The sequence below is a fragment of the Aspergillus puulaauensis genome, chromosome 3, assembly GCF_016861865.1.
Source record: "Aspergillus puulaauensis MK2 DNA, chromosome 3, nearly complete sequence".
In the NCBI taxonomy this organism is placed as follows: domain Eukaryota; kingdom Fungi; phylum Ascomycota; class Eurotiomycetes; order Eurotiales; family Aspergillaceae; genus Aspergillus; species Aspergillus puulaauensis.
Genome location: NC_054859.1, coordinates 3972984 through 3993777, shown reverse-complemented (window position 1 = coordinate 3993777; position 20794 = coordinate 3972984). Strand labels below are relative to the sequence as shown.

General features: G+C 49.5%; 8 protein-coding genes across 8 annotated transcripts; all 8 read left to right on the top strand.

Annotated features, from left to right (window-relative positions):
* Positions 1–2512: 2512 nt before the first annotated feature.
* On the top strand, positions 2513–4136 carry CYP6 (PPIL4 family peptidylprolyl isomerase; the record flags this gene model as incomplete). The annotated part of the gene is made up of 4 exons (XM_041702776.1): positions 2513–2592; positions 2704–3404; positions 3460–3656; positions 3726–4136. 4 exons carry the CDS (start codon positions 2513–2515, stop codon positions 4134–4136), a joined length of 1389 nt encoding a protein of 462 aa, XP_041555527.1.
* A 643-nt stretch (positions 4137–4779) lies between these two features.
* UAP1 (UDP-N-acetylglucosamine diphosphorylase) lies at positions 4780–6419 on the top strand (the record flags this gene model as incomplete). The annotated part of the gene is made up of 3 exons (XM_041702775.1): positions 4780–5493; positions 5557–6291; positions 6348–6419. The coding sequence occupies 3 exons, from the start codon at positions 4780–4782 to the stop codon at positions 6417–6419; spliced, it is 1521 nt and encodes a 506-aa protein (XP_041555526.1).
* A 986-nt stretch (positions 6420–7405) lies between these two features.
* On the top strand, positions 7406–8442 carry gisB (putative zinc knuckle nucleic acid binding protein; the record flags this gene model as incomplete). The annotated part of the gene is made up of 7 exons (XM_041702773.1): positions 7406–7460; positions 7521–7556; positions 7626–7637; positions 7694–7735; positions 7796–7911; positions 7972–8163; positions 8221–8442. 7 exons carry the CDS (start codon positions 7406–7408, stop codon positions 8440–8442), a joined length of 675 nt encoding a protein of 224 aa, XP_041555525.1.
* A 964-nt stretch (positions 8443–9406) lies between these two features.
* On the top strand, positions 9407–10899 carry DMC1_2 (recombinase DMC1; the record flags this gene model as incomplete). Its single annotated transcript, XM_041702772.1, has 9 exons — positions 9407–9445; positions 9548–9584; positions 9637–9692; positions 9759–9854; positions 9910–10013; positions 10067–10494; positions 10547–10569; positions 10595–10781; positions 10832–10899. 9 exons carry the CDS (start codon positions 9407–9409, stop codon positions 10897–10899), a joined length of 1038 nt encoding a protein of 345 aa, XP_041555524.1.
* A 285-nt stretch (positions 10900–11184) lies between these two features.
* On the top strand, positions 11185–12183 carry DMC1_1 (putative ribosomal small subunit assembly protein; the record flags this gene model as incomplete). Its single annotated transcript, XM_041702771.1, has 2 exons — positions 11185–12120; positions 12175–12183. 2 exons carry the CDS (start codon positions 11185–11187, stop codon positions 12181–12183), a joined length of 945 nt encoding a protein of 314 aa, XP_041555523.1.
* Positions 12184–13039: 856 nt separating this feature from the next.
* On the top strand, positions 13040–14026 carry APUU_31553A (general transcription factor IIH subunit TFB6 family; the record flags this gene model as incomplete). The annotated part of the gene is made up of 2 exons (XM_041702770.1): positions 13040–13427; positions 13518–14026. The coding sequence occupies 2 exons, from the start codon at positions 13040–13042 to the stop codon at positions 14024–14026; spliced, it is 897 nt and encodes a 298-aa protein (XP_041555522.1).
* A 1698-nt stretch (positions 14027–15724) lies between these two features.
* Positions 15725–16085, top strand: APUU_31552A (uncharacterized protein; the record flags this gene model as incomplete). Its single annotated transcript, XM_041702769.1, has 2 exons — positions 15725–15869; positions 15928–16085. The coding sequence occupies 2 exons, from the start codon at positions 15725–15727 to the stop codon at positions 16083–16085; spliced, it is 303 nt and encodes a 100-aa protein (XP_041555521.1).
* Positions 16086–18512: 2427 nt separating this feature from the next.
* On the top strand, positions 18513–19901 carry APUU_31551A (RNA-binding protein; the record flags this gene model as incomplete). The annotated part of the gene is made up of 4 exons (XM_041702768.1): positions 18513–18715; positions 18794–18898; positions 18957–19827; positions 19899–19901. 4 exons carry the CDS (start codon positions 18513–18515, stop codon positions 19899–19901), a joined length of 1182 nt encoding a protein of 393 aa, XP_041555520.1.
* Positions 19902–20794: the final 893 nt, after the last annotated feature.

Genomic DNA, 20794 nt, shown 5'->3' with positions numbered 1-20794 from the left:
TTCTTTGCATGGAAATTAGGGATTCACAGTCATGGACTTGACCAATTGTCTCTCTGTCTCATCCATAAGCTTCTCTCAGCATTTTACTCTGGTCCTGTTAAGCGCGATGAGTTCTCGCTAGTGTCAGCCGGAAACAAAGTTAGCGATGCGAGCATGAATTCTGTAGCGCGGGCAGCCGCCGACAACGTTTGCATCTGGGTGTTTTAGCTCACTATGGCTGTCGTCGATTCCTAAACAAGAGACTTGGAAATCGGAACTAATGTTTGCACGTCCCCAGTGTCGAAAAGCCCGTTGGGCCAAGCCGTCGGTATCCTTTTCATCAAACAACTTCGAGCGGAGCGGTCAAAGCCCGCGGTACTTTTGACAAGTCCTGGACATCAACGAGATCGAATAACATCTAGAACAGCATATCCGGGACCCACTAGACATCCAATGCATTTAGACATTCGGGTTCAAGGTGCAGGAATCCTGCAAACGAACTTCCCATCATCCAGATCGCACTTATGTCTCAGAACCTCGAGCTCCACTTTTTCAAATGAGCACCAAAAGAGATTTCGCACGTTCAGCCACGGCCTTTGAGTTTCAGTGACATATGAAATTGAATGATGAGCCAAGGCAGTTTAGAAATCTGGAAGTACGAGGAGGTGCTGATCGCCCAGGTATTTGGATGTGACGAGGCCACATCGCGCATAAATCTGCCTCGAATCGACCTTACCAGGATCGTTGGGATAAAATATCAGCAGCTTGGAGCGTAGCCAAGAGAAACAGCGTCCGGGGTGGTTGAAACAGAAAACAAGTCTGAGAAAGGATCCCAATCACAGGAGAATGAACGAAGAAGCTTTTCAAGTTTCAACTGATCTCCCAACGCTCTAGGGAACCTAGAGCGCTGCTAGTTCAGTTAGATCCAGCACGAACGTGGGGCAGAGGGCTGGCTGGCCTAGTAGCATGCACAAAGCTCAGGGGGCACTGTACGAAGTACCTATGTACTCTGTACCGGACATGCAGGGAGGACAAAAGCCAACTTTCCCATCTCAGAATCTTGCACTGCTCATGTAGGTAAAGATTGACAATTTCGCGGATTTGCGTGTATTCATTTCATAGTATGGGATCTGGTGGTCCGCTATACTGCTGGCGAAAAGCCGGTTCCCACTCCATGAACCCACTGGGGAAGAAGGGTGCGTCTGAAATGTTCCAAGTCGGAGCACATAAGAAACGGGGCCCCAGTTGGGTAATACATTGCTCCGAAGTCAGAGTAAGAGGTATCAAAGTTGTGGAGAAGCAGACAAAGGTGACGTGTGCAAAAAGCCCATCCATCCTTACATCTGTGTCTCCGTATATCAGCCAACGATGTCCACAATTTGCAATAAGGCCAACCGCAAACTCAAAGGGACCAGTCAAGATGGCGGGCAGCGTATTGAAATGGTTATGAACTGCCAGTGTCCTTACTTGATTTGACGAAGGCGTATAACGGTTGGGAAATCTTGCGAACACCGAGGACTCTACCACGTGTATTTCCCATGTTCAGTTGCGCAGAACCTCGAACTAAAAGAATTGGACCCCCATGGTACAATCCAGCTAGATCCTCCTTAATCGTTTTCGTGAGAAGCTGCAGGAGGCCGCGAGCCGTTTTTTCAACGTCTGTCGTGGAACTCAAGATAGATGCGACCAAATGGGCCCAGATATACTTTCATGTCGTTATTTTTGTGCCTAGACATGGCCCTGCGCAGACAGGCTTGGATAGGGCATGGGTGCGCAGTATAGCTTTGGGGTTACAGTTGGACTGCGACTGCACGTAATGTAGCAGTGGTCCAAGCTGCTTTCCTTTTCAAGGCATATTGTATCAAAAACAACAATCTGGATTATGGCAAATAAGCATCGATTCCAACAATACGCCGCAAGTTTAATCACGCCAGCGTAGGAGTCTATCGACTACCAAGGTATCAGACAGGGGTCCGCCTCGTTTCTGCGCGGGCTACAGCCCCCATTCTCATAAATTTGGGTCTGCAGCAGGCTATCCCATAATCCTGGCTTAATCGTAGATCCTCTGTCGTTAAAGAGGGTTTCCCGGAATGAACTTTGCTAGGATGAGGACGCGGCTGTTGTACAAGACAGCCCCGGGCGGAGTCGGATGGAGTCCAACGTCAAAATTGAATCTGGATCGGAATAAATGTCGTACCGGAAGAATCAACCCATAACGACGCACTCTATAGGGGCCTGTAGAAAATCCATCCCCGGCAGGTTCGGTGCTTGTAGTTGTTGTGGTCGACTTGCGGTGGTTGTTGGCGGATCGGCGAGTGGACGAGCCCAAAAGGCGGGAATGACGGCGGCTCCGCATTGGGACCTTTGCCAGCAATTCTTTGCTCTTTCGATTGAAGCTGTCGCCAACCTCTCTTTTCTCAAGTCGCGAGCCGGATTGGACTACTATTGACTTACCTTCTTGCATATTTTTCGCCTTGTCACATCTGTTTACCAAGTGCAACGTCGATCCTCCCTGCACCCGGCGACAAATGCAATGAGCGTCCTCCTGGAAACGTCCTTGGGTGACATTGTCATCGACCTCTTGGTTGATGACTCGCCTAAAGCATGTGAGAAGTAAGTACCCCTGGGCCTTTGCGCGGAATTTGCACTTTGTGCGATTCTTGCCCCGTATCATGTCGAGTGGCTGAACGAGGAACTAAAGCTGTCTATCTTATATGACACTAGCTTCCTGAAGCTCTGCAAAGTCAAGTACTACAATTTCTCGCCGTTCTTCAGCGTCCAGAAAAACTTTTCCCTCCAAACCGGCGACCCCCTTGGACCCGATTCCGCAGACAGCGATGGCGGATCATCGATATGGGGCCTGCTGGAGGGGCCCTCGAAACAAACCGTTCCTCTCGAACTCCCAAAGAAATTGAAGCATGATGAAAGAGGCACTGTGAGCATGGCAGCAGTTCCTTCTCCACATGATCCCGACCTTCGCCTCATCACGAGTCAGTTCATCGTTACACTTGGGGACAACCTCGACTATCTGGATGGCAAGGCAGTGGTTTTTGGCAAAGTGGTGGAGGGTTTCGATGTGCTTGAAAAAGTCAACGAAGCCTTTATAGACGACCGAGGGCGGCCGCTCAAAGATATCCGCATCCGCCACACAGTTATACTCGATGATCCTTTCGACGACCCGCCAGGGTTGGTGGAACCGCCGGAGAGTCCCTTGCCGACAAAGGCGCAATTGGCGACTGTCAGGATTGCCGATGATGAAGATCTAGCTGATGATATGGATGAGGCGTCTATGGAGAACCTCCGACGGGAGCGTGAGGCGAGGGCGCAAGCACTGACCTTGGAAATGGTTGGAGATCTCCCATTTGCCGAGGTCAAGCCTCCAGAGAATATCTTGTTTGTCTGCAAGCTGAACCCTGTGACTCAAGGTACAGTGGTTCTCGTTCTTACTTTTCTGGGAGCCATACTAACGGGCCGTAATAGATGAGGATCTCGAACTTATATTTAGCCGTTTTGGAAAGATTCTGTCCTGCGAAGTCATTAGAGATAAGCGGACAGGTGATAGTCTGCAATACGCTTTTATCGAATTTGAAAATCAAAAGGATTGTGAACAGGCCTATTTCAAGATGCAGGGGGTCTTGATCGATGATCATCGCATTCATGTGGACTTCTCCCAGAGTGTTAGTTCCTATTTCCGCTCCCCGTTCAAGTTTTAATTTTCCGTCTTTTCGTTGCTAATAAACAAATAGGTGTCTAAGTTGTCGGAGAGCTGGCGAAATGCAACTGTATCAAAGCGGAGCTCACAAAGAGGTGGTTTTGGTGGAGTAGCAGGCCTTGAGAAGAAACGCCAGTACAGAGCAACCGAAGGTGCTAGGGAACGCGCCAATTACAACATGGTATTCGACAAGAACGAGAACAGGCAATCTGTGCCTCGCGAGCGGTCATACAGCCGAAGTCCCCAAAGAAGCAGCTACCGAGATAGAAGGGATAGTCGGAGTCCGCGACGAGATTCTTATCAGAGCCACCGTCGCGATAGGTCATATAGTCGAAGTCCCCCTGGGCGAGACGCTCGCCGTGACAGGAACAGGGCCGAGTACTACGAAAACGATAGACGCGGCTACCGTGACGATGATAGACATAGAGACCGCCGACGTCGGTAGGAGAGCTTCAAGATTGAGGTATGGAGCACCCAGCATGTACCGTAATTACTCGCGACATGATATGATAGGAACGATCCTTGTAAAACATAGAAATATATACCCATCTACGATTAAAGCATTTATGTAGACTACAGCCAGGATAACCATCGGACCCCCATCTGTTGATTTCCTTTCTCGGCATTCAGCAAGCAAGCTAATCCATTAGAATGAGCACCACTCAGTCAGCTGGAATTCTATTTGTAGCGGCGCTATTTGGAGTGGCGCAGTGGGATCTGTCGGTGAAACCAGCTGAGATGGGAGCTCTGGTCTTGCGCCCCGCCTCTTAAGGAAAGCCCCGCGCAGATTGGTTGTTCCAAGCAAAACAAGTGTGAAAACTGCAAAGCCTGGATAATGGGACTGTTCCAACTAAAAATAGGCTAAATATGGCAAGGTTGATTGAGGTGGGAGCTCGAGCGGTCAATAATAAATACACGTAGTTTGGTTACCCGGACACTCTCTTGAGTCTTGACTCTGATGCTCATCAATCAAGAACTCACCCCGCGCTCCCTCGTTAGAACTCAGCCATCACTCCCCTCCCCCTTCCCCTCTCCCCCTTCAATTTCACGTCTCCTTCTTCCAATTACCTCAATTCCTGCTATCCATCATGGCTGCCGCTATTAAGAATCTTGTGGACAAGTTTCAGGGCCACTCCGAGCCCGCTCTTCGCGATCCTTCCGCTGAAGAGGTCCAAGAGCTAAAGCAGAAGTACGAGCAGACAGGACAGTCACAAGTATTTGCCTTCTACGATCAACTGAGCCAGACGGAGCAAACTCAGCTTTTCCACCAAGCGTCCAACTTTGACCCGACCCGCATCAATGAGCTCGCCGACAAGGCTCTCAACCCTCCCAAGACCGAGGCCACTGGCCCCGCCTCTCTCGAACCCCTCCCCGAAATCGCCACTGCCTCGATCCTTGACTCGGACCCGAAAGATATCCAGGGTTACTATGATGAAGGACTCAAGCTCGTCGCAGAGAGCCAAGTTGCTGTTGTGTTACTCGCAGGCGGGCAGGGAACTCGGCTAGGAAGCTCACAGCCAAAGGGCTGCTTCGACATCGGGCTCCCTAGTCATAAATCCCTTTTCCAGATCCAAGCGGAGCGTATCGGTAAACTACAACTTCTTGCAAAGAAGTCATCAGGCAAGGATGCCGTAATCCCTTGGTACGTGATGACGAGTGGGCCGACACGCAAGCCCACGGAGGACTTCTTCGGAGAGCACAAATACTTTGGCTTGGACAAGAGCAACGTCTTTATCTTTGAACAAGGTGTCTTGCCATGCATCTCGAATGAGGGTAAGATTATGCTAGAGAGCAAGTCTAAGGTACGTGGGGATTTCTTACACCGTAACCGTACTCGGTCAGGATTTAACCTTTACCATCTATAGGTAGCCGTTGCTCCCGATGGCAATGGAGGAATCTACCAGGCCCTACTCACTGCTGGTGTAAGGGAGGACATGCGCAAGCGTGGGATCAAGCACATCCACGCTTACTGTGTCGACAATTGTCTGGTTAAGGTTGCTGACCCTGTTTTCATCGGGTTTGCTGCCGACAAAAAGGTCGACATTGCCACAAAGGTAGTACGGAAGCGCAACGCTACCGAGTCAGTAGGCCTGATTCTTCAGAAGAACGGCAAGCCAGATGTAGTTGAATACTCCGAGATTGACAAGGAAACAGCAGAGGCCAAGGATCCCAAGAATCCCAACCTGCTGAAATTTCGTGCTGCCAACATCGTTAACCACTACTATTCCTTTGAGTTCTTCGACTCCATCGAGACTTGGGTCCACAAGATGCCTCACCACATCGCCCGAAAGAAGATACCTAGTGTTGATATTGAGAGTGGCGAGATCGTTAAGCCTGAGAAGCCGAACGGTATCAAGCTGGAGCAGTTCATCTTCGACAATTTCCCCATGATTGCGCTTGAGAAATTCGCCAGTATTGAAGTGCGCCGTGAGGACGAATTCTCACCTCTCAAGAACGCACGAGGCACCGGAGAAGATGACGCAGACACTAGCAAGCGAGATATCATGAACCAGGGCCAGAAATGGATTGAGAGGGCCGGTGGGGTTGTTGTTACTGAGGGTGATGCTGTTGGAGTTGAAGTATCTCCTTTGATCAGCTACGTAAGTTTTTACAACCCCTACTCGATTGCTAGTACTCGACTAACGCTCATTTCTAGGGTGGTGAAGGGCTTGAGTTCCTCAAGGGCCGCGAAATCAAGGCGCCTGCTGTTATTGAAAAGGAGGAGTAAATAATATACCTAAATATGTTCCTTTTCTCTTCTACATTTTCGGCCGCCTCGGGACTTCCTTTGAACAGGATTTGTGTGGAATATCTCTAAAGTAGTCATATCCGGATGCATCATGAATGAATTCCGTTTTTCAGTGCCTTGAACGTTGTCCCTCCCTTTTCTGTGCCATTGCATTATTGAAACGTATAGTTACTCCAGTATATTACTGCCTTAGGCAGAGACATGCCAGAATCTGGGGAGAGCACCGAACACCTTACGCAATGCGGGAAAGCCCGGAAGCTAAAGTTTTTCCTCAGTCCGTTTTTCTTTCACCTGCCTCGTGGCTTTTGGTCGCTTATAACAATTTAAGAATTCCAGAATACTATCTACCTCTTTCGTGGGTTACAGGAATTCTTTTGGAACCGCTTCCTCTGTCTTGGAGGGCTTGGTGTGTTGTGGTTTCTGCTGACTGTAAGTGGGTGCTGCAGTCCGTTTTTGTGCGCCTTTGGAGCTCTCGTCTTTGTCAGCCCACTATTTTTTTCGAGTCTCGAGAGTGGGCTGTTGGAGCGCTCCTCCTCCAAGGTTCTCAGGCTGACGATCAAACCAGCGCTATTGACAAGGAGATATTGAAGTTAGTTGGTCTTAGGAAGGGTGAGTTAACTGCTCGGGTATACCCCGTGACTTCGTCCTATTTACTGCGGTCCTCCTGTGCTATCTTTTGCGCTCCGGTTGTGCGCGGGCCAATGCTTCACATCCAAGATAGAGCTATGCCATTTTATCCCTCCCATCCAAAGAGCAACGCTTCTCTTCCAAAGCTGCAATACTTATGCAATGAATAATAAACGCCTACCGCCTTTGTCTCCCTGGTTTTCGTTTGCGCATCCTCCTTGACACCAACTATGCCATGTCAATCCGCATAGAAATCATCGCATCCCCAACCCATGGGCTAGTTCAGTATTGCTGACCGGAGATTTGTCTTACATATTCTAGCTCCTTATACAGACAATATGCTGCTCTCTCGACGTGCTTGCTACAAATGTGGCAACATTGGCCACTACGCTGGTTAGTTGCGGGGAAAGAAAACAAGTTCCGAGAAGCGGGATGTGCTAACGGATGGTTAAGAGGTCTGCTCTTCCTCTGAGCGCCTTTGCTACAACTGTGAGTGATAATACTAGACTTCCATACCCAGATTTGGGCTTCAATGGGCTGACTCGTTTGGGTTGATAGGCAAGCAGCCTGGTAGGTCTCAGCCATTGTGTACGACATTGCACGACCATGTATCTGATCATCTATAGGACACGAATCCAGCAGCTGCCCGCGCCCTCGTACTACCGAAAGTAAGGGCTCCAGGCCTCATCGAGAGAAAACGCTAGGGTGCTGATATTTATTACTTCCAGCCAAGCAATGCTACAACTGCCAGGGTCTCGGCCACGTTCAGGCGGACTGTCCCACGTTGCGCCTCAACGGCGCGAACGGTCGTTGCTACAACTGCAGCCAGCCTGGCCACCTTGCTGTATGTTTTAACCTTCCGCTCTTGGATCCTGGAACAAAACTAACTGTATTCTTTCATTAGCGTAACTGCCCCGCTCCTGCTTCTGGTGCTCCCCGTGGCACAGGTGCTCCTCGTGGGGGATTCAATGGTGGTTTCCGCGGTGGATATGGCGGTTACCCTCGCGCTGCTACTTGCTACAAGTGCGGTGGGCCGAACCATTTCGCCCGTGATTGCCAGGCTCAGGCTATGAAGTGCTACGCCTGCGGGAAGCTTGTAAGTGCATCTTAAGGGCGTCTTCTATATGCTTCAACATACTAACGTGCCTTTCAGGGCCACATATCTCGCGATTGCACGGCCCCCAACGGTGGTCCCCTGAGCTCCGCTGGCAAGGTCTGTTACAAGTGCTCTCAGGCTGGTCACATCTCTCGGGATTGCCCCAACAATGAGGCTACCGCAGACTCTATTCCCGCCGCTCCCGTGGCCGCCACTGGTGTTGAGACTAGTGCGGATGCTTCTGTTGCGGCGGCGGCACCTACCACCGCTGTTGCATAGAACAAAAAAGGGCTATATCAAGCTATAAAAACTGCCTTATAGCCATTCATTTCTCCTTTCCCTTTCCCTTTTTTTTGATCAATGCAGCCCATGACTGGGTTCGCTTCCCTGTGATTCTTCGTTTGCATATATTACGCCTTCATGTTTCATTTCTCGGCACGCCTTTCCTTATTCCTCTTATGTATACGACGGACAAAGTTTCACGAAGACTTAGGTTCCCTTACTACTTGGATCCTATGCACGATTCAGGGTCTTATTATTGGCGTCTATTTTACTCCTCGGGTATCTTTCTCATTTATACTATAGGTGTGGCAAGGAGAGAGGCGAAGCGGAGGGTTAATCGAGCGCATGCGAGACGTTGGTGGACCGAGGCAAGTGTGTTGGTATGCAGTGGAATAGGCTTCGAGACCTGTATGGACAGTGTTGTTCAAGTTGTGCTGAAGATCGTCAGTGAGCAAGCAAAAGGTACCTGGTGCGGTGGTCACCTGTTCACTGTACGTGCGATGTCCTTAGAATTGTCGAAAGTGAAGCAAAAAAAGAATAAAAGCAAATTCCAATTCCTAAATCCACAGTATCCATCTACTACTTATGTGCTTTTGGCAAATCTCAAAGGCTAATATGCCGCCTGTTGAGGACTGAGCCTTTCAGCATTTCCCTTGCTTCAGTTGGGGATCACTTCATAGAAGAGACACTTTTCATAAAGGTTGTATAGGCAATAAGCCACATATGATTCCGCGGCGGTTTAGAGGTGTAGGCTCCCTTCCAAGTTATTCTTGAGCGAGTGATCCCCACGCAGCCCACCAGGCCTGAGTACCCCGTGATGCTGGCCACTTTCTTCCGTCTGTTATCTCAGCCGCTCCCTCACTTCTTCAGTCCTATCACCATAAGAACACCCGCTTATTCGTCGTCTATACATACTCGTATCTATTAGCCTTGTCGGAGTTAGCACCCTGGGATCTTCGCAATGCCTGCATCTGAAGCCAGCGACGAATTCCCCGATGATGTGAGGCCGTGTTACTTTCACTTGCTCACTCTTTGGACATTATTGCTGCTCATGCTGCTTCTAGACAGCTTGCTAACCATTTCATCATTTTTTCCACGGCAGGATTTCATCGTCGATGTCGATTGCATCCAAGCCCATGGTACTCACTCATCTTCATTTACGCGTTCTAAATTCAAAAATTGACTCTAAAGGAATTGGTGCTGCCGATATCACAAAGCTCAAGGCGAATGGATACTTTACTATTGCCGTACGGCCCCTGACGCTTCAATTCTTTTTCCTAAACCGTCCTGGGACTTACTGTTGTGTTATTTAGTCAATCCACGGGGCGACGCGGAAGACTTTGCTGAGGATCAAAGGTTTCAGCGAGATCAAGGTAGAGAAAGTCAAGGAGGCCATCAACAAATGTTTGGTATGTATCCCCCAATGACCTTTGGAGGATCACTTTCAATAGTTAATTAGACTAGCCTTCGGCCTCGGGTTTCATTACAGCAATGGAACTCAGCCATCAACGGAAGAGGGTTGTTCATATCTCAACAGGTAGCAAGCAGTTTGATTCGATTCTGGGAGGGTATGTTTCCCAGCAAGATTGAAAGCAGATCATACAACTGATGACTCTCGTAGTGGGTTTCAGAGCATGAGCATCAGCGAGGTATTTGGCGAATTCCGCTGCGGCAAGACCCAGCTCTCCCACACCATGTCCGTTGTCGCACAGCTTCCTAAGGAGATGGGAGGTGCGGAAGGCAAAGTTGCCTACATTGACACTGAGGGCACTTTTCGTCCGGACCGCATCGGGCAGATTGCAGAACGCTTTGGACTTGACCCCGATTCCACCAAGGAGAACATTGCTTATGCTCGTGCTTTAAACAGCGAGCACCAACTCGAATTGCTCAACACCCTCAGTAAAGAATTTGTTGGAGGAGAGTACAGACTGTTGATCATAGACAGCATCATGAACTGCTTCAGGGTCGACTATTGTGGGCGAGGAGAGCTGGCGGACCGTCAGCAGAAGCTTAACCAGTTCTTGATGAAACTCGCTCATATGGCTGAAGGTGTGTGACCTCTTGAACATATGCCGGCAGTACTAATGCGCTGCGACCACAGAGTTTAATATCTGTGTCCTAATGGTAAGCATACTACACCTGCCGCTAGATCGAGGTTCATATTGCTGTCCAGACAAACCAAGTGCAGAGTGACCCTGGTGCAAGTGCTCTTTTCGCTGGAGCTGATGGCCGCAAGCCTGTTGGTGGACATGTTCTTGCTCATGCTTCCACGACTCGAGTTTTGCTTCGAAAGGGTCGTGGCGAAGAACGTGTAGCAAAAATACAGGATTCGCCGGGTTTGTATTCCTCCATTATATGAATTTGACTTGCTAAATATATATTTCAGATTGTCCTGAGCGCGAGGCGACATATGTTATTACAAATGGCGGTATTAATGACCCTGATAAGGTATAAGAGGTAAAAATGAATGGAGCGATGATTATGAATATGCTATGATAGCCACTTCTTTTATTGTCCGAGTAGCTAACAATTTGCTGTTGAGCTAACTAACTAAATGTACCTGTATGATTTGTGAGAATAATGCAAGGTTATGCACTACCCGAGCCAATCACATCCGCACTGTAAAATTTCCGCTACCTAAACGCGGATAGTAGAATCCAAAAAGTTTCATCGCAACACCTCAAACCTCCATTCTCACGCACGCAATCCCACAAAACACACGCAAAAAACAGGAAAAGAATGAAAAAGGAACTTGAGATAGCAGGCTACACGGCCTTGCCCCTTAACCTCCCAACCACACCCTCCTTTCCAACACCGGCAACACACTACCTCTACCTCCGCCCTCATGAACCACGAATCCCAGACCCCGACACCCCTCGATCGCTCTTTCTCGTCAACACCCCTATCGACACGACAGAGACACATCTCCGACACCTCTTCGGCACACAACTTTCCGGCGGCCGCGTCGAACGCGTTGACTTTGAGTCCGCACGCACAGGGAAGAAGAACGGCGCTTCCCAGATCGCCCTAGTACAAGGCACGAATGTCGCAAAGGGCAAGAAACGCAAGCGCGTGACGGTCGATGAGCTGGAGACTAAGCTGGACGATATTTCTCTCCCCTCGACATGGGACCGGCAGCTACATCAAAGCGGATCGCATGCAGTTGTGGTCTTCGTTGACAAAGCTAGTATGGAGGCAAGCTTGAAGGCTGCGAAGAAAGCATCTAGGAAGGCATCTGGCGGTAAGGATATTATCACCTGGGGCGAGGGACTTGATGAATCCCGGGTTCCTTCACTGGGATTGCAGCGGTATATCTCCCACCAGCGAGCGACGTACCCACCCCGCGCGGAACTGCTGCGTACAGTAAGCGAGTATATGAATGTGTTCTCGGAGGTTGCGGAGAATAGGAAGAAGGAGTCAGCGCTGCGGGCGGCGGAGCCAGACGACGATGGGTTCGTTACTGTTACGAGTGGGCCGAGACTTACTTCTGCGGCTGGTGAGGAGGAGGCGAAGCGGTTGATTGAGAAGCGGAAGAAGCAGGCGGAAGGATTTGGAGATTTCTACCGGTTCCAGTCTAGGGAGAAGAGGAAAGAGAGGCAGATTGACTTGTTGAAGAAGTTCGATGAGGATAAGAAGAAGTTGGAGGAGCTGAAGATGCGGAAGGGGAAGATTAGAGTGAGTAATTCCGAGCCTTATATCTATTCATTCATTTTCACTGACTGATGCTAGCCCGAATGATCGGTTTCGCTGTGATGGCTTTGTTGCATGATTTAGCATGGCGTTTGGAGGTTACAAAAGTTTAGATTGCATTCTTGCAAATACCACCGGTTCATGGAACCCTTGGGACTGAGATATGCCTGGTCAGAGACATGGTAGGTTTCTGCACTCTTTCTCCCCATGTCTATTTTCATGATGAACACGCTGGGGCCAGAGTAGCAAGACTCATTGACTCAAATCAATCGATGTCATGCACTGCCTTCAAAAACCAGCATTACACAATCTTCTCACCATTCTGAGCGAGCTCAATTGCATCTGCCGATTCAGTAAACCCGGTTTGGCATCTGCTGACTAGTAATTAGTATAGGTTTGTCAAATCAGCTGCTTAGGGACGCCTATATAGACATTATTCAATTAGCCCAATGCATCACACTTCATGAAATAGAATATCTTCCGTTTCTGAAACACTTCCAAACTGCACAGCATACAACCTCGTGGGCGCCACAGGTCTCAAATTGAAGGTTCAATATACGGATAAGAGAATCTCGATTGGGCTAGATACGCACGGACCAGGCGAGAGTAAAGCTTGGCATGACATCTTCACTCTCAACTGCAAAAAGCTCGAGGCTTATCGACTTTATTATGATTCAAAATGTATCATTACCGTTAAATGCAGTCAAAATACAAATACTCGTGACTCCCCAGCCGCATCTCTATGTCGTGTATTTATAACTCGGTTTTCAGCTCTATCCTCAACATTAACCTGCAATCACACTACAAACCCCGCCGCGGGAACTTTTAATACTCAGATCGCAATCGCAATCGCAATCGCAATCCCGAAGTACTAACGACGTCCCACTCAGCCATATTTCAAATAATGGCATCAACTTCTGCCTCCAGCGGCAGCGGGGGATTCATGGAAACATCAGTCCTATCCCCAGCGCCGTCAACATCAACAGTCACACCGTCGATGCTCCCTAAGCAAAGGTCACACCCGCTCCGAGCAGGGTCTATGAAAGAGACCACCGTGATAAATCACGTTGACAAGGCAATTTTGGCGATTAATCGACGGCACGCGAAGAAGTTTAGTAGTGTTTTTGAGCAGCCTCAGGAGCAGGGCCGGAACGGTGCCAGCACTACGTCTACTGCCGGAAGTGGGAAAGGGGACAAGGGCGAAAAGTCTGGCGAACGGGGGTACGAGAGTTTTAAGGAGGTCGTGAAGGATGTTGAGGCGATAGTTGATGTGCTTTGGGTCAGTGGGACTCGTATGTTTTCGACCCCTTCTTTTGCTCTCTGGCGTCTTTAACCAGGCAGACTAAAAATGACGTGGTGGAAAAGTACTGATGATTCTACAGCGTCTCTTCAAATACCCTACCTAATTTCCATTTCTGTCCTTGTAAACACCTACCTACCAGACTATCCCTTCATGCCGAAACCTACATTTCGGCTTCTCCGCAAGCTAGACTCTTTTTTTGCCTCGTTGATACTAGGCGAAGATGCCGAGACCGGCCAGACTCTTTCGGGGTTTGAAGGGCGGCGTAATATTGTCTCTACGACGGAGAAAGTGAGGATAAAGAGTATTGCGGAGACGGCGAGAGTTCTTGTTGTCGAGGCCGGGGAAGGAGGGGCCCCTGATGACGACGGCGATGACCTTGACGATGAGGATGATGAGGATGACATGGATATGGACAATGATGGGTTTGGACTGGGTGATGCCCCTGGGAAGTGGGAGATGGAGACAGCGAGGGTATATGAGAAAACGATTCAGTTGTTGGGCGACGAGTTAGGGACAGAGGTGGAGTTTTGTGACGAGGACATGGCTCGTGGTGACGAGGCAGAAAATGTTATATCTCCTGATCCATGATGCAATATCTATCCAGGTGCTTTTTTGCGTATGTCTCAACTGCCATGTATAACCCATGATCTATACAGACACAGAGCAACTTCTGAAGAACTTGGCCATACTATCTAATGCAATCATCATTGGTAGACAAACTGATAGGTAGGTCCACCAGCTCATGGCTGCGGGTGGGCTCTAGGGTGTCGGGAAACCCCCTACGTAGTGGTAGCTAGGTAGAGCCTTCTAGATTTGGATTTCTAAGCCCAAGGCGCAGGGTTATTTATTCTTATTTATTCCATGTGCACCGCGGACCGAATTTCTGGAGCCTTAGAAACGGCGCGAACCACGAACCACCACCCACTGGGATTGGACGGCCAGTCCACACTGAGAGAATCTGGCAGGATTTGTTACATGGATTAGATCGTAGTTCAAATTTCTCAGTGGGCTGATATGCTGGATCCGTGGTTCTTCTGTGGTTCCGCGCTTTTGCTTTGTCACTGTGTGGTGAGTCTGCCGAGCGGATGTATACTCGAACTATGAAGGGGGAATCTGCAACGCATGGTAGATGCATATTAACGGGATAATACCAGAAATGTAGGCCCACTCGGTACAAGAGCGAACTTCCCTGTTGAGAAATGCAGGTGACGCCTTGGCCTGGCAACAGGGGTGGCCGGACTTGGTAGTGGTTGGAGTTGGGAGTTGCAAGGGCTCCTGTAAGGGACAACTTGCAGGGCTCCACTGAGAGTCTGGGGTCGTCAGCATACACTATACAGCATACAGCGTGCAATCATGAATGTAAATATCTGACTGAGGAGCTCGCAAACAGAACGGGTGATCCTCTCCAGATAGAATCGCACAGTACGGGCATAGGGCAGTTGCTTGTGGCCTAACATCGTAGATGAGACTGAGGCACAGCATCATGACACATATGTTAGTGTTTGTTCCTGGTATTTGGAGAAGCAAGGTTTGCTTTGCCCTTGCTCAGGCTAATTACGATAGATCAAACACACCCAACTATGGAACTTGATTAGAAATTGAAAAATCTACAAATTCTGCCTGAGGAAAGGATCACGTCGCGCACGCGTCCAGCAATTATGCCCAAACGGGGTTAGGGGGGAGATTTAGTGCCGTGAGGCTGCCAGGTTTGTGCCCCATTTCAATCAGGCACTCTCTGTCTGTGGACACCTGGAGCTCGGACTGCGTTGGTCTGACAATGCTAAGAGCAACGAGCAAGGCGGGAGTTGAACGCGGCACGGAGTTCTTAAGAGCTCAAGATTCAACTGGTCAAGTCACTGGTTTTCCTGCTTTCTCGTGCGATTCCCTCAAGACGACCGATATTAAAATGCTGCAATCGTGTTCCAAGCGCGATTTCCATAGGATTCCGTTGTGAGAGCCCGGCCAATGAGGACTGTCCAGACTGGTCCAAAGAGTCAAGTCCATGGTTGTGCCTCTGGATGTGGAGTTTGGCCCATCGGCTCTCAGCTTCAGGCCGCTTCTTTTTTGCTTTTGTGGTGGTGAGCTGAGTTCTCCAGGTATGGTAACGTGATGTAAATACACTAGGCTTACCGCAGCGCAAGGATCCTACTTAGTGCTACTGCTTAGTGGTAGTATGTCGGTACAGGTTCTTTCTGGCCTGCCTGTCCAGTGCCCAAGCGTCATGGCAATGTGGTCCGAATTTGTAGCCTCTCGATCATCTTGGGAGCCAGGTCTACATGGAGCAGGATGGCTGTCTATGTGTGCACGCACAAGAACAATCCAAGGCACACACGACCAGCTCCACGATCCAAGGTTTCGGGGCTCATCGGTGGGGGCAGTTTTCCACTGGTCAGCCCTCCTTTCGAGTCTTTTTGCCGTTCAGGCTTTTCAAGTTTAGTCAAGCACCTCTGAAAGGGATCGCGGAAAATCATGGCTGATGGCGGATCCAGGGAACAATGAGCACTGGCGTGACTGCAAGCGGCAACGGATCTACGAATTAACTGAGAGCATCCACTGCCATCCAGAGCCGAGGCGGAGACGCCATGACGAGAGGGCCCATGGGACACGAATGAGACTCGACGAGTCACAGGGCGAGTTTGGGCTCTGAGAAAAAGTCCTCACCACAAATGCGCATGTGCATCAAGCCCAGGTCCTTGCAGATTCTTTCCTGCATGTACTCAAAGTATCACTGTTTTGGATGGCTGCCCCTTGATTGACTTGAGCGCGTCGCGTTCTCTCCTTACCTTCAGAGGTTCAGAGAGTGTCGGCGACGGCCAAATGTATCAGATGAGCATCCTGGCAGGACAGACGAGATGGGCTCTAGTTCCTGTGATTGTCCTATAGTAGCATCCACAACGCCAGACAATATTTACAGATCCAGATTCTTGGGTCGATCTTAGCCAGGCACTACAAGTACACACTATATCAAGTCTCGACGGCCCAAGGCTCAACAATCATAGGATTAGCGCATGTAATCGAATTAAGATCATGTCAGGACGCAAACCCGCAGGATGAGACGGTCATCTGGTTTGCATTAGGTGCACCCGTTACCATGCCGTACATACCGTTACCGTACATGTATTTTAGCGGCCAAACACTCCTCGGCGATCAGAAACAGCCTGGAGAACTCGAATCTTGAGATATTGTTGAGCATATTGGATAGAAACTGGAATCTCAGCATGCATCAGCACCGGTCTGTAGAGCCGACGAGGGCAGTCAACCTTCTAATGGATTCATGCCATATGTATGATGTGAAGCCGAACGACGGAGGGAAAATTCTTCGTCCCACCAACTTCGCCCCTCCTCACAGACAGGCGCAGCAGCAACTCGCAGTCGCAGCTTGCGCCTGTGCGTGTGTATAATATTTTCGAGGAATTATTAACATTTCCGAGTTGCTGCGATCTCGTTTGGTCGTCTTTTTTACCGATCCTCATTCTCTCTTGCTGGAGTTCCCGTCTTTTTCTGGTCTGCCCTAGTCGTCTCCAGTCTCCAGTCTCCAGTCCATCGTTCTTCCCTTTCCTCGTTTCGTTTCTTCCTTTCTCTCCCCTCCCTCCATCTGAAGAATTATCTTCATCCTACCCCTCCTCTTCCCTCCTCTCTTCGCTTTTCCTCCCCTGTTTCTTGTTTTTGTCGGAAAACACGGAGTCGGTTCGGATCAGTTCTGTAACTCTGCTTTGTGTCTTTTTTTCTACCTTTTCTATTCCTCTATTTTCTTATTCTCCGCCTTTGGGCCTTATCCTGCCTGTCAAGTACCTGCTATCTTACGCCTCTGTTCTCAAGCATACAAATCTTTCTTGCCGCGCCACTCGCCTCTTTTTATCGTCCTGCGAACGTCAATTGTTGAGGTTTCTCCCGTTTGATATTGCATTGTCTGGTAAGTTTTATATTTTATTTCGCTACTCTGGGCTGGACTGGACCGGTCTCTTCATTTCCCGCCGTTCCTTCGTCGTTCTGTTCGCTCGAGATCGCCCTTGTCTCGTCTCGCGGATAGTTCGCCAGTAACTACCTCTTGATGCGCTCAACGCAACCTGCCGGTTTCACAGTCGGCGCCTCGAAGGCTTGCAACTACACCACTGGCCAACGTTTTTACGCTGTGTTGACGCGGACGGTCTTCTTTGATCATTGGATCTTTCATAAATCGTGATATGCCACTGGTCCCGATCGCTTACCCCCTGCTGAAATGGACCAACCTCGACAACCATGTCGCTGAAGTCGCAAATCACGTCCCATATCTATAACTCCTATTTCTCAATACGTGCGGCTTGATCATCCGAGGACATCCTATGAATGGGTGGATAATGGCACCATTTTCGCAAGACGGTCGCAGTTGGGAGGGGTGGAGCCTGTATGGACGGATGCGGCGGGAATTCAAGTGAATAATTCACTTTTTCTGCTTTCGCGCCACCAAGGGCTGTTGATATTCTGCCTTGACCTCGATCAGCACGGTCGCTTTTTCCGGCGCTCTGTCATTTTGCTTGTTAGCAAAGCGTGACTCGGCGTTGGGAAGTGACCGGAAGTGACCGCAAATGAAGAGTTGTTGGCTTTCCAGTCTTCAACCTTCCCCGTCTGAGAATTGTCTTCCACAAGCCATTGAAGATTTTATTCACTTTTCAGTTTTTGTCGCTCTATTTCTTTTTTTCTTTCTTGAGCCGGTTACAGTCCAGTTGCTGCTTTCTCTCATATTAACTCTCAAATCGACTCACAACAACATCCATTTGGCTCGCTTTGCTAACTGCGACGTTGTCGCATTCCCAGAAGTAGAACACCTCTCTCAATCCCTCAAGTGATCAACGATCGTACGACACGCTCCTTGACGACCTCAACGAATTCCCCGGCTATTTACACGTTAGAAAAGTTTCTTTCTCTGGGGTTTTAGTTTCTCATTTGAATTTTTGAAGGTATGCAGGACTTCTAGTCGACTTTTTGTGCAGCGTTCGCTGCGGCGCGCGAGTAAACACAGCTAGGTTCAACTAACACAAGGGTTTTAGACAGCACTGTCGATCATATCTTTACCAACGTCCGAATCGCAATCAAAATGTCTTTCCAAAACTTCGATACTTTCCAGAACCAGCACCCAGCGGCTGACGCAGCCGCCGCTGCTCCCGGTGCTCCAGCTACCGCTGACACTACCATGACTGGCCAGGCCGACCCTTCAACTGCTCCGTTCCAGGGTCCAGCCCCCGGGGAGGGTGCCCCTGCTGTTCCTCAGCAAGGAAATGAGGGCAAGACTACTCTCTGGTATGTGCAACCATATACGCTCTTTGCCATCGAATCGTTCTGTTTGATATCGTGGTAACTAACATGGTTTTCATGTAGGATGGGCGAGCTTGAGCCTTGGATTGACGAGAACTTCGTCCGCAACCTTTGGTTCCAGATGGGTGAACAGGTCAACGTGAAAATGATCCGCGACAAGTTCTCTGGGTGAGTACATTGTAATCAATCCCGCCACCAAGAGCAACGATCCTAATGTTGGTAGTAGGAGCAATGCCGGCTACTGCTTCGTTGATTTTGCCTCCCCCGCCGCTGCAGGCAAGGCTCTGTCTTTGAACGGCACCCCGATGCCGAACACCAACCGCCTGTTCAAATTGAATTGGGCCACTGGTGGAGGCCTTGCTGACCGTAGCCGCGATGACCGTGGCCCTGAGTACTCCATCTTCGTCGGTGACCTAGGTCCCGAGGTCAACGAATATGTTCTCGTCTCTCTCTTCCAGAGCCGCTTCCCGTCCTGCAAGTCTGCTAAGATCATGACTGATCCCATCAGCGGCATGTCTCGCGGCTACGGATTTGTCCGTTTCTCTGACGAAAACGACCAGCAGCGTGCACTCAGCGAGATGCAGGGAGTCTACTGTGGTAACCGTCCGATGCGCATCTCTACAGCTACCCCGAAGAACAAGGGCCCCGGTGTTGTTCCTGGTGGTATGGGCATGCCCGGTCCTGCTGGCATGTACCCTCCCATGGGTGCTCCTCCTATGGGCTTCTACGGTGCTCCCCAGCCCATGAACCAGTTCACCGACCCCAACAACACAACCGTCTTCGTGGGTGGCCTTTCCGGATATGTTACCGAGGATGAGCTCCGCTCGTTCTTCCAGGGGTTTGGCGAGATCACCTACGTCAAAATCCCGCCCGGCAAGGGATGCGGCTTCGTTCAATTCGTTCAGCGTCACGCTGCAGAGATGGCCATCAACCAGATGCAGGGATACCCCATCGGTAACTCGCGTGTGCGTTTGAGCTGGGGTCGCTCGCAGAACAACTCCGGCCCTGCTGGCAGCCCTTACCGCCCCGCCCCCCCCCCTCCTCCCATGTACCTCCCTCCCCAACACCAGTATGGCGGCGGTTTCGCACCTATGAAGGTAAGTTTTCGCTAGCTCCCCCAATTTTATTGGTCTTCTTTAGCGATATTTTTCTAACCCGACGTTCATAGTAAAAGAATTAGCGTTCCTTCTTGTCAAAAGGAGCAACAGGAGTTCCGTTACCCCTTCAATGATGGGTCTTTTGAGTTATACCGCATTAACTTTGCTATTTATCTCTGCGAGTTTTCCTCTATAGTTCTTGATGGACCCACGTCTTCTCCTGTGTTATGTACTTCATGTGTGCAGCGCTTCCATTTTTTTTAGCCATGCCTGCCTGGGTTTTTTTCATTCCACAATATTTTCCGCGATTCCTTAGGACCTCTTACCCATTTCTCTTTCCATACCGAACCAATATTTGCCCATTTTCGTTTCTTTTCCCATGTCTTTCGAGATGTCCCCTACTTTTTTCCAAGTTCCCTTTCATGTACCCCGTTCTTGAAATTACGTCCCGAATCTTAGCTTCATTGTTCGTATGGCCAGCAATTCGACGCGCGTCTTTTTCTGTACTCCATGGGAGGCAATCTGCAAAAGGAAAAAAGTTTGCTCTGCAGCGTGTCCTGGAAGGTAACAAGAATTCTTCATTTATTGCTTTCGTGATGCTGAACGATGTTCTGTTCTTAGACTGCCTGTACAACATTGTTTTGTTTGCATTGTCCACCCAGCCCGCTCAAATTTATCTCGTTTGTGCGATGGTTCTAAGCTTCTTCTGATTTGCCTGCCCTCTCTACTACGTATGGGGATGTCATCGTTTGTGACCTGATCGCTCTTGTTACTCGGTCCTTACTAGCCTGTAACTGCTGAGTTTGGCTGGGATATTTTCTGCAATACTCTTTGCTTCTGGTTGCCTTTGGAGTTCCGGTTGAAGGCAGTATCCGACGTGCTGATCTGATAAAGGATGGGTGCTTGATCCGCTGTTGGACTTGCGGCAACTTATGGTGTTCTGCATTTTTCACACTTCCTGACTAGT